This window comes from Ips typographus, linkage group LG12 (assembly GCF_016097725.1).
Source record: "Ips typographus isolate SLU linkage group LG12, UJ_Ityp_2.0, whole genome shotgun sequence".
Lineage (NCBI taxonomy): Eukaryota > Metazoa > Arthropoda > Insecta > Coleoptera > Curculionidae > Ips > Ips typographus.
Genome location: NC_138433.1, coordinates 1,313,363 through 1,324,579, shown reverse-complemented (window position 1 = coordinate 1,324,579; position 11,217 = coordinate 1,313,363). Strand labels below are relative to the sequence as shown.

Here is an 11,217-nt window from a genome sequence, read left to right as displayed (position 1 = left end):
CTCAGAAACATTCTTGGTTTCTATGGCGATCAGAGTCACTCCGTTTTTTTTATACACACCACACCAGACACACTAGAACAAAAAATATGAGTTACAGCACCATTTGAATCCACCAATTGTCAAGAAGACCTTAAACCGAGTTGCGTCCAGTTACATACAAACTCAATGGTCAGTGATTAGGTTTCTGACATCTTAACTTAACCCCACTTTAACAAATTTTTTCCACTCACTGACAACTGACATTTTACGTGTTTACCCTAGCACATGTTCACATGTTAAGAATAGTGAAAATACGATTTTTCATCTTGAAACGTTATTTTCCCCCTATAAAGTAGGTGCTTCCCCGTATAGTAAAGTGCGCTCGGTTATCTCGTGGCCAGATTGAAGGGAATTGTCTTTTTATTTCAAGCTGGCCAACTCACATAACCTCAAATCCCGTGCCAGAGGGGACCAAAAAATGTCTGTAAAATCGTCCAGAACACGAAGCTCCACTGGTTCTTCGTCGATTTTGAAGAAAACCTCAAGCCTTAAACGACGTCTCACAGAGATTGTCAACTCGCCGGCAAAGGTGCGGTTCCAGCTGCCGCATTCAAAAAATGTCAGAAAAATTTTGGAACATTTCGTAAAATCAGGAGAAACTAAGGAGTATTTCAGTTTGGTTTGTATGATCCGGGACGCTCACTTACTGGACAGAGACGTCGTTTCCTTGCTGAGTGAGGCCAATGAGTGTATATTGCTTCTCAATCAAGATTTGAGACTGTTTGTTGAGGCCCTACTAAATCTCTCATGGAATGACCGTAGTGGCGATGTTGTAAAGGAATACCAAGGTTTCATTGTCAATTTGCTTAGTGCCCATAATTACCATGCTAGGTATGTGATTAATCAATTGGTAGGACTGTTTCTTCCAGGTAAGTACATTCATGTTAGTCATACAGTACAAGTGAAAAGGTTTATGTTTAGATCCTAAAGATCCTGAATGGCCAGATGGGAAGGTTACAGAGGCTGACAGGCAAAAGTGCTTGAATGTTCATGTAGTCATAAAAATAATACTAGATGTAATCCCTATGTAAGTATGATTTCTATTAATTAATTTTGGTAATTTAGTTTGTAGTGAGGTGTTTAGTACACTTCAAATGTTATTTAGCTCCATTTCACCCTTCAGATGGCTTCACAGTCCCTTTCTCAAGTACAACTATTTTTTAAAAAGTTTCTGTTTTGTGTAAAAGTCTCCAGTCATGTCTTTTTTGTTTTCCAGGCTGTTTAGTGCTTAAAAGTATTTTTTGGCCTTTGCAAAGCTTTGAGAGAGCTTTACATTTGTATAATGTATTTTTTAGTTTATACTGTAACATTTTTAGGTGCAAAGAGTTGCTACTTCAAGCAATCAATAAGCAGTATCCCTACTACAATAAGCCTGTTCATGTGCAAGAATATTACTTGCACAATCTACTCACAATGCTAGCTTATCAACCGTCATTGAAAGAGGATATTTTACATTTAATTTTTAGCAAGTAAGTCTCTCTCTATCTTTATTAAAATTGACTGGGTAAGAGTTTTTGGGGTTTTAGACTAGTCATAATGGATGTAAACGCCCCTAAGGAAGTTATACAAAAACAGCAGGAAGACAATGAAATTTTCCAAATGGAATTGGAAACCAAGTCAGTTCACACTGTAAACACCACTTTTACTGAAGTGAATCGTAATTCTTTGGCTGTGACTTTGGACGTTTGTATTGATATGTTACTGAATCACTTGATAGAAGAATGTAAAGATGAACAAGGGGAGCTGGAATGGGACAAAACTAAAAACGTGTACCAGAGCGTTTTACCGATTTTCGACAAAGTTGGTTTGTTTAAAAGTGGCAACAGTGGCACCATTTTGACCAACACTAATTTCAGATAATACTGCCAACCTATGCTTCACACCACATTCAGTTTGTAATGTTTGCTTTGTGCGCCCTCAAACCCACTTTAACTGAAGCTTTTCTAAATTTTTTGTGGAAGAAAGTGTGTAACCCAAACGTGGCTATTGTTCTAAGACAGTCTGCTGTCACTTATATAGCTAGTTTGGTTGCTAGGGGATTGTTTGTACCTTTATCGTAAGTTAAATGTTATGTCAAGATATCCAGGTAGTTTAACTGATTTAATAGGGTTGTGAAGGTGACAATGCAACAAATAGCTGAATGGATACACACTTACATAGCCAATCAGGATGCAGTGGAGTGTTTGAATGCGGACATTAGGGCGCATGCAGTGTTTTACAGTGTGTGTCAAGCATTGTTTTATTTAGTTGCTTTTCGGCATAAAGACTTGGTTGAACGCAAGAAAAGTAAGGTTAACCACAGCTCCACCAACTTGAAATGTAATGCAATTTATGTTGTAGACATAATCTTCCTGGAAAGTTTGCAATTAGGCAAAATTATTACCAGTCAACTAAATCCTTTGAGAGTGTGTCAAGCGGCAGTAGTACAAAATTTTGCTGCCGTTACAAGAAAGTATCAGCTGGCCTACTGTTATACAGTGATAGATCATAACAAAAGAAATTCAATGCCCACAATTTATCAGGACGACAAAGGATCTAGAATAATTTCAGGACAGTGTTTAAGTGACTTTTACCCGTTCGATCCTTACGTCTTGGAACGGTGAGTTTACCACGTAAAACGTGCGCAACAGTATTTCATAGAATTGGAAAAAAACAGGTCCGGCAGGAAAATTCAACCGCACTACAGAGACTACCAGGAGGACGCCTTTGACAGTTCTACGGAAAAGGTGGAAACGAGAGAGAACGACGTGGACGATTTCCTAGAAAGTGTCACGGAAATGTCACCTAACTTGAAAGGATCGCACCAGTTTTCTTACGGCAGTTCACCGGGATTTAAATTTAAATTCTGAAATGTGATGTATGTATGTGATGTCAGAAGAAATGTTTCACTTTTGTAATGAAAGTAATATATTCTGAAAATGTTTTAGTTTTGTTTGCCAACATTTCACTTGGGGACTACAGATGACGTCATCAGTTCCCGCTCCCTAACTACTGTCTTCTGTCAGTATTGCTTACATTTTTAGGTTAAGTTATTGTTATTAAAAACAAACAACAAATGTACTCTAAATGAACATTAAAAAAAACTCCTACAACCATGTACGTATTGGCAAAATGGTTGTTTTCACTGTGTTTATTACTATTCCTGCTTATCGGACCATTGGCGGCCTTAAGAACCTACACGAAAAAAGACCTGAATAGACTTCGGTTAGTACACTGTTCTAAAAGAGTGAGTCCCCATTTTACTGTACCCTGAATTTTCTGTAGGGATGAAGTTAAAGAAATGTTTTATCACTCTTACGATAGTTATTTAAAGTATGCTTTTCCTTATGATGAATTGAGGCCCCTTAGTTGTGATGGAATTGACACATATGGAAGGTAAAAGTTTTTTATGTAAAATCTTCACTTTATTATTTGTGTTACATAATATTGCAGTTATTCTCTGACTCTCATTGATGCTTTAGACACTTTAGCCATCATGGGCAACTACTCTGAATTCCAGAGAGTTGTAGACCTTTTGTCCTCCAAAACAAATTTTGACGCCAACATCAATGTATCTGTGTTTGAAACAAACATTAGAATCATTGGTGGACTGTTAAGCGCCCATTTATTATCCCACAAGTAAAATGACAGTTTTTGTGTGTAGGGGAAAGTAAATGAGGGTTTTGTAGAGTAGGTTTAAAGGTTGAACCGGGTTATCCGTGCAACGGACCTTTACTTAGACTGGCCGAGGACGTGGCAAAACGCTTAATAGCCGCTTTTGACACTAAAACGGGTATGCCTTACGGTACAGTCAACCTTAGGCATGGGGTTCCCAAAGGGGAGACACCGGTAACGTGTACCGCGGGCGTTGGTACTTTTATCGTGGAATTTGGGGCTCTTAGCCGGCTCACCGGAGATCCCTTATATGAAGAAGTAATCTGTATTTGTTTTTGGTTTGAATCTCTTTTAAATGATGTCATAAATAGGTGGCTATGAACGCGTTGTACGCCCTATTCAATCACAGGTCTTCTATAGGACTATTTGGGAATCATATTGATACAAACACAGGACGTTGGACTGCGCAAGACTCTGGGATTGGTTCGGGAGTCGATTCCTATTTTGAGTATTTGGTTAAAGGTTCCATTCTGTTACACAGACCGGAGTTGATGGAAATGTTTCACGAAGCCCGTAGGGCCATTGATAAATATATGAAAAAAGATGACTGGTACATGTGGGTGTCCATGACTAAAGGACAGGTCACGTTGCCCGTATTCCAATCCTTGGAGTCTTATTGGCCTGGTGTTCTTAGTTTAATAGGTTAGTTAGTTAACAGGTAATTGAATTTTAAGTGACATTTCGACGTAGGAGAAACGTCCCAAGCAATGCGAACGTTGCACAACTATCATCAAGTGTGGCAGCAGTATGGTTTCACTCCAGAGTTTTATTACATCACTCAAAATGAAGCTGGTTCAGGCAGGGAAAGTTACCCCTTACGTCCTGAACTAATCGAGTCGATTATGTACTTGTATCGATCTACTGGAGACCCATTTCTACTTGAAGCTGGGGAAGATATACTAAAGAGTATTAAACACAGCGCCAAAACACCTTGTGGCTACGCCACGGTTTGTTCCTCTAACATCTCAATAAGCAAGTTTAGTACAAAAGAATTTTACAGATTAAAGACGTACGGGACCATCGAAAGGAAGACCGCATGGAGTCTTTCTTCCTATCAGAAACCACCAAATACCTGTACCTACTCTTTGACACCGACAATTTCATCCACAACCACGGTCAACACGGAACGATTATCAATACTCCAAACGGGGAATGCGTAATCGATGCGGGTGGTTACATTTTTAACACCGAAGCCCATCCCATAGACCCTGGCGCCTTACACTGTTGCCACGACATGCCCAACTATAATCTGCACGATTTCAAGCAATTCCAAGACAAACAGGACTTGTACCGGGGCGTACGAATGGACTTGGTTAACAAAAAACCGCCACCGGTCCAGGAAGAGAACGTCACATTGATCGCTGAAATGGTTGATGACAGTGCGAACCAAACCGTTCCAGTTGTGGAGACGATGACTAATTCCACTGTCGAAGAGGGGCTCGGTGTGTGGCGAAGTAGAGGACCGTTTGATCCCCAACAAATGTTAGAACGACTTAGAAAAGAGAAGCGTTACCAGAGCAACGCAACCTCGGAAAGTCGTTACGAACTGTTGAGTTGTAGAGCTCAAAAGTTTTTACAGAAACTTGCAATAATGGGGGAGGTTTTTAATTGAATTGTTGTTTGTAATTGATTTTTAATACTTTCTTGTTGGTAATTTTGCCTTTTCTTTGAATTTTAAACGGCCTGACATGTGTCAAAAGGCCATCTTGTTTTATGAGAATGTGTTAAAATATGACAGACAGTATAAACACTGACGCCAAAATACGTCTCTTGTCACTGTGATTGCACAAAGTCACCTTACAGAAAAATTGTGATTGATGTCATGTGATTTACCCCACATATACGCTTTATATTTTGTAAGCATAAAAAATGGTAAAACTGGTAAAAAAACAACTATTAATCGCAGTCAAAAAAGCAATTCAAAATTTTTCATTTTTCAAAAAAATTGAAACAATGGGGATTTTTATGATATTTATAATGAAGGAACTTTAACGCCCTCTAGCAGGCAAACGGTGTGATCAATCAACTCATGGGAGGATATTTTTGGAAAGCATGAAATCTGCTCTATCTTTTGTTTTCTATGATATTTTGACGTAACTTGTTAAGCTTACTATGAATTGTTTTTAACGTGCCAGAGGCCTCTGACAGCCATTTTGTATTGCCAGAGGCCTCTGAAACCTTCTTAAGCTTGCTATGAATTGTTTTTAACGTGCCAGAGGCCTCTGGCAGCCATTTTGTATTGCCAGAGGCCTCTGAAACCTTCTTAAGCTTACTATAAATTGTTTTTAACGTGCCAGAGACCTCTAGCAGCCATTTTGTATTGCCAGAGGCCTCTGAAACCTTCTTAAGCTTACTATGAATTGTTTTTAATGTGCCATAGGCCTCTGGCAGCCATTTTCTATTGCCAGAGACCTCTGAAACCTTCTTAAGCTTACTATGAATTGTTTTTAACGTGCCAGAGGCCTCTAGCAGCCATTTTGAGTTGCCAGAGGCCTCTGAAACCTTCTTAAGCATACTATGAATTGTTTTTAATGTGCCAGAGGCTTCTAGCAGCCATTTTGTATTGCCAGAGGCCTCTGAAACCTTCTTAAGCTTACTATGAATTGTTTTTAATGTGCCAGAGGCCTCTAGCAGCCATTTTGAGTTGCCAGAGGCCTCTGAAACCTTCTTAAGCTTACTATGAATTGTTTTTAATGTGCCATAGGCCTCTGGCAGCCATTTTGTATTGCCAGAGACCTCTGAAACCTTTTTAAGCTTACTATGAATTGTTTTTAACGTGCCAGAGGCCTCTAGCAGCCATTTTGTATTGCCAGAGGCCTCTGAAACCTTCTTAAGCTTACTATGAATTGTTTTTAATGTGCCATAGGCCTCTGACAGCCATTTTGAATTGCCAGAGGCCTCTGAAACCTTCTTAAGCTTACTATGAATTGTTTTTAACGTGCCAGAGGCCTCTAGCAGCCATTTTGAGTTGCCAGAGGCCTCTGAAACCTTCTTAAGCATACTATGAATTGTTTTTAATGTGCCAGAGGCTTCTAGCAGCCATTTTGTATTGCCAGAGGCCTCTGAAACCTTCTTAAGCTTACTATGAATTGTTTTTAATGTGCCAGAGGCCTCTAGCAGCCATTTTGAGTTGCCAGAGGCCTCTGAAACCTTCTTAAGCTTACTATGAATTGTTTTTAATGTGCCATAGGCCTCTGGCAGCCATTTTGTATTGCCAGAGACCTCTGAAACCTTTTTAAGCTTACTATGAATTGTTTAACGTGCCAGAGGCCTCTGGCAGCCATTTTGAATTGCCAGAGGCCTCTCAAACCTTCTTAAGCTTACTATGAATTGTTTTTAACATACCAGAGGCCTCTGGCAGCCATTTTGAATTGCCAGAGGCCTCTGAAACCTTCTTAAGCTTACTATAAATTGTTTTTAACGTGCCAGAGGCCTCTAGCAGCCATTTTGTATTGCCAGAGGCCTCTGAAACCTTCTTAAGCTTACTATGAATTGTTTTTAACGTGCCAGAGGCCTCTAGCAGCCATTTTGAGTTGCCAGAGGCCTCTGAAACCTTCTTAAGCTTACTATGAATTGTTTTTAATGTGCCATAGGCCTCTGACAGCCATTTTGAATTGCCAGAGGCCTCTGAAACCTTCTTAAGCTTACTATGAATTGTTTTTAACGTGCCAGAGGCCTCTGACAGTCATTTTGTATTGCCAGAGGCCTCTGAAACCTTCTTAAGCTTACTATGAATTGTTTTTAACGTGCCAGAGGCCTCTGGCAGCCATTTTGAATTGCCAGAGGCCTCTGAAACCTTCTTAAGCTTACTATGAATTGTTTTTAACGTGCCAGAAGCCTCTAGCAGCCATTTTGTATTGCCAGAGGCCTCTGAAACCTTCTTAAGCTTACTATGAATTGTTTTTAACGTGCCAGAGGCCTCTGACAGCCATTTTGTATTGCCAGAGGCCTCTGAAACCTTAAGCTTACTATGAATTGTTTTTAACGTGCCAGAGGCCTCTGAAACCTTTTTAAATAAGAAGTGCTTTCCAGTGACATATATGAACTGCTCGGAGTAGATCCCGACTGTTACTGGATTACTTTTGATCGTTCCAGTGGGTGTTGACTTTTCGCTTTTTCACTGCTTCGTTAATTATATACAGTTCAATTCTAGTTCCAATGTTCGAGTGCTATAGGCAAAGAAGAACAGTTGAAAAGCTATACACCTCGGAGTACTCTGTTCTTAAACTTTTAATCACAGAAAAGCACCTAAGAGAGTAATTTAGGGTCAAAGCCAGTAATCTATTTCTCAAATTCAGAGAGATGTTTGACAACATCGCAACAAATTTTGGTCTAGTTGGTCTTTTTGAGCGATGCACGCTATCAGTGAGTTTGACGTTTTGAAAATGCATTCGTATTACAATGGAAATAAACCTCAATATCGACTAATATTGCTATTCAAAATTCTCTGTTAAAAAACTGCGTCAACTAAATAAAATCAAAATGTACGTAAAGTTCCGGTTTTAAAAAACTAAACATCTGGCAATGTGGCGCGTTAAACGTCAATAACATGCATCAGCTGGTTTATTGCCGTCTACTGTATTATACTTTGTTCCCATAGAGTAAAAAGAGATAGCAACTGGTTTACTTCAAAATAATGTAAATGAACTTATTGACCACGTGACTTATAAACTTTGATATTTGAAAACAAACAACCCATAAATAGTTTAAAAACTATTAGCCCCAATCAGGTTTATGACTAGGACCCTTTTTATTTTATGAGCAGTTTTCCGCACATTGGCAAAAGCAGGTAGGTATTTACCGGAAATGTTCCTTATTCAGACACTTTTTATTGCCTTATAGGTACTGTCTACCTGGTTTGGTACCAAATCTTTCACATTCAGTATGCATTCAGTCCAAGAATATTAACCTGTGTGCAGTGTTTTCCAAACTTGTGCAAACATCAAAACAGTGATTAAGGAAGCTTGATTTGATATTTCTATATCGAATTTTATTCGATGCTCGACTAGAGGCGTGCGCACCAAACACGTCCCGCAAAGAAAACCCGTGTATAATCTTCGGTTCGTGTTCGTACATAGTTTCACGGCAGCGCAAAGTGAGTTTATTATTGGTTTTGCCGTGGCTGCAGTGTGGCAAAAGTGACCAAAAACTCGAAACAATGGAAACGAACGGCCCCACAATTACTAAAGAACTGAAAACTGACATTGAAGTCAATCAAATTCAGTTAATAAACGCTATTCGTAATCATCAGGTAAGTTTTTGCTGGTTCAGTGAAAAGCCACTCTACGTAAGCCACTGGTCGGTCGTCTTTGTTTGGGTTAAAGCGCGGCCGGCACGTGGTAAACAAGACCAAGCATAGAGGGCTGACTGGCAGTGCATTACTACTGATATAGGGTATTAATAAATTTCTCCAAAAAAAAGTTTTTAATAATTATTTGGTTGTAATCAGGGATTTCTCTTTTACAGGCTCTATTTGTCAAGGCAAAGGAGTATCCAGAGGTAAGTAGCAACAACTTAAACTTCCTGTACTTGATTGTTTTAAAGGAAGTTTGTTAACTTTTTGTTTTTTAGGATAATGAACAGTTACTGGAGGAACTTAAGGGTGCTGAGGAGTATATTATCCGAATTGGAATTGTACAGGTAAGATAACCTATATTATAGTAAAAAAATGGTGTGAATGGCACTTTATTTACAAATTTCAATGGTTACAATATCCTAATTATACTTGCAGCAAGGCCTTTTAATTAGACTGAGAGAGGAATACCAGAACTACCAGAATAATTTAAAAACTAATGTAATTAGTTCAGCCTTAGAGGAACGTAGGCAAAATCTAGCAGCATCTTTGAATCGGGCCAGGAAGCAAAACTTGTAAGTTTTTTTGGTGGCTAATATAACATGCTCGAAACTTATTATATTTCTAATTTCTATATACTGCAATTAATTATTTTATTCTTTTAAAGTTGAGGTTAAGTGAGCTTAAATATTCTTATTTTTTTATCAAGGTTTCAAGACTATTCACAGACAGTTCTAACCTAACTTAACTTAGGTCGTGTTCCTTTTGATATAATTTGACAGTTGTTGCATTTATGAAGGGTATCCTCGAGGTCATCTGTCATGTAATATGACACATGGATTTTTGGACAATATCAGATGTCATATGACAGTGGTATTTACCAACAATGAATTGGTCAACCCCCTGGATACCTCTCATGGTTTTGTCAGATTACTTATTCATTGTGACTTTTGCTTTAGGTTACCACGTAGTCGCAGATCTCCACCTATTTCACCGCAAAATGAGCTTGAAAATTTACGACCCGAGTCACCACCTCAACAACAACCAACTGTGCCCCAAGATGTGGCGCAACCGGTGTTTATGGGCTATTTGCGGCTGGTTACCCATGAAGTATTTGGAGAGATGCAACGCAAAAGGGCAGAGAGAAGACGAAGAAGCACTGCAAATCCGCATTTTGTGTATGGTAACAGGGGTTGGGACTTTTTTGGACCACCGACCGTAAGTTGCCACTTAGCAGTTTCTGCTGTTAAACTACAGAGGATTTTTGTTTGCAGAAGCGTAAACGTAAATTCCTAACACGGCCGGCTTCCCCGCCCCAAACTAGAGGGCGTAAACGTCAGGAGTTGGCTATTATGTCAAATGTCAGAAGTGTCGAACCTAAAAGGGAGTTACCGACCATTCCAAATCTGCCCAACGGTTTGGTGATTGAAAGAGTTAGTCCGGGAAGCACCTCACCGGACACCAAACAATGCATCGTTTGCAAACAACCTGGTAAGTCGGGTTTGGGGTGGGTGTTATTTTAAGGAAAGCGTGCGCTGGGTCTCCGCTTGACCGTGCGTTTTTTTTAACAATTTCAGGTGACAGCGCCTTTTGTTCTAGGTGCTCTGTCAATATGCAGTCGATGCTCGAGCGGGTTCCACATGAGCTGCCACAATCGTCCGTTCTCGAAAATGCCGAGGGAGTGTCCGAAGTGTCTGAAGACGGACGGCCGTCGATCGGCGAGCGCCAGCTCTAGCAACAGCGCCTCCTCTAGTTGTTCCCTATCCGCTTATTCCAGCCCCACCGATATAACCGGTAAGCAACTCCTACCAAACGTTTTGTTATAGAATCTAAATTACTACTTGAATTTGATTACAGAAAAAGTGACTTTTAAACAGGAACTGGAAGAGAAACGGAATGAATTGACTGCCGAGATGACTCAGCTGCAGAATCGACACTCTGAACTGACTATAGCCATGCGGGAGCAGGAAGAAACGCACAATCGGCTTCGTTCCATCAACGAACAAACGGATGCCAAAGTACAACGTTTGATTGAGTTTATCCAGTCTGTTCAGAGTGGACCCATCCCCGAAACCAGTCAGTCCTAGTACCTATAGTTTTTTAGCCCTTTGAATTGTAACAAAATGTATTTTTTAATAATAAAGCAATTGAGGATTTTTTTTAAATTTGCACTAAATAGCTTAAGTTAATTCGTTTTCAAGCTCCATGGAGCGAGCAGCGCGATTTTGACG

At 39.7% G+C, this 11,217-nt stretch overlaps 3 protein-coding genes across 7 annotated transcripts; all 3 read left to right on the top strand.

Annotated features, from left to right (window-relative positions):
• The first annotated feature begins 221 nt into the window (after positions 1 to 221).
• Tif-IA (RNA polymerase I-specific transcription initiation factor RRN3 homolog Tif-IA) lies at positions 222 to 3,151 on the top strand. Of its 4 annotated transcripts, none has more exons than XM_081990631.1 (8): positions 222 to 331; positions 410 to 908; positions 961 to 1,066; positions 1,356 to 1,508; positions 1,566 to 1,839; positions 1,896 to 2,095; positions 2,147 to 2,638; positions 2,696 to 2,962. In XM_081990631.1, the coding sequence occupies exons 2-8, from the start codon at positions 458 to 460 to the stop codon at positions 2,886 to 2,888; spliced, it is 1,869 nt and encodes a 622-aa protein (XP_081846757.1). In that variant the 5' UTR covers positions 222 to 331; positions 410 to 457; the 3' UTR covers positions 2,889 to 2,962. The 4 variants fall into 4 exon arrangements, with proteins under 4 accessions (XP_081846757.1, XP_081846756.1, XP_081846755.1 ...); XM_081990630.1 differs by adding an exon at positions 2,967 to 3,151 and having other exon boundaries at positions 229 to 908; positions 2,696 to 2,896; XM_081990632.1 differs by having other exon boundaries at positions 231 to 908; positions 2,147 to 2,325; positions 2,380 to 2,638.
• Edem1 (ER degradation-enhancing alpha-mannosidase-like protein 2) lies at positions 3,102 to 5,347 on the top strand. Its single transcript, XM_081990633.1, has 7 exons — positions 3,102 to 3,243; positions 3,304 to 3,414; positions 3,472 to 3,657; positions 3,708 to 3,951; positions 4,005 to 4,335; positions 4,384 to 4,640; positions 4,694 to 5,347. Exons 1-7 carry the CDS (start codon positions 3,134 to 3,136, stop codon positions 5,303 to 5,305), a joined length of 1,851 nt encoding a protein of 616 aa, XP_081846759.1. The 5' UTR covers positions 3,102 to 3,133; the 3' UTR covers positions 5,306 to 5,347.
• A 2,401-nt stretch (positions 5,348 to 7,748) lies between these two features.
• LOC145736300 (uncharacterized) lies at positions 7,749 to 11,143 on the top strand. Of its 2 annotated transcripts, none has more exons than XM_081990639.1 (9): positions 7,749 to 8,482; positions 8,536 to 8,944; positions 9,160 to 9,192; positions 9,265 to 9,333; positions 9,425 to 9,561; positions 9,946 to 10,204; positions 10,261 to 10,477; positions 10,586 to 10,780; positions 10,864 to 11,029. In XM_081990639.1, exons 2-9 carry the CDS (start codon positions 8,852 to 8,854, stop codon positions 10,884 to 10,886), a joined length of 1,026 nt encoding a protein of 341 aa, XP_081846765.1. In that variant the 5' UTR covers positions 7,749 to 8,482; positions 8,536 to 8,851; the 3' UTR covers positions 10,887 to 11,029. The 2 variants fall into 2 exon arrangements, with proteins under 2 accessions (XP_081846765.1, XP_081846764.1); XM_081990638.1 differs by having other exon boundaries at positions 7,763 to 8,482; positions 10,844 to 11,143.
• The last annotated feature ends 74 nt before the right edge of the window (positions 11,144 to 11,217 follow it).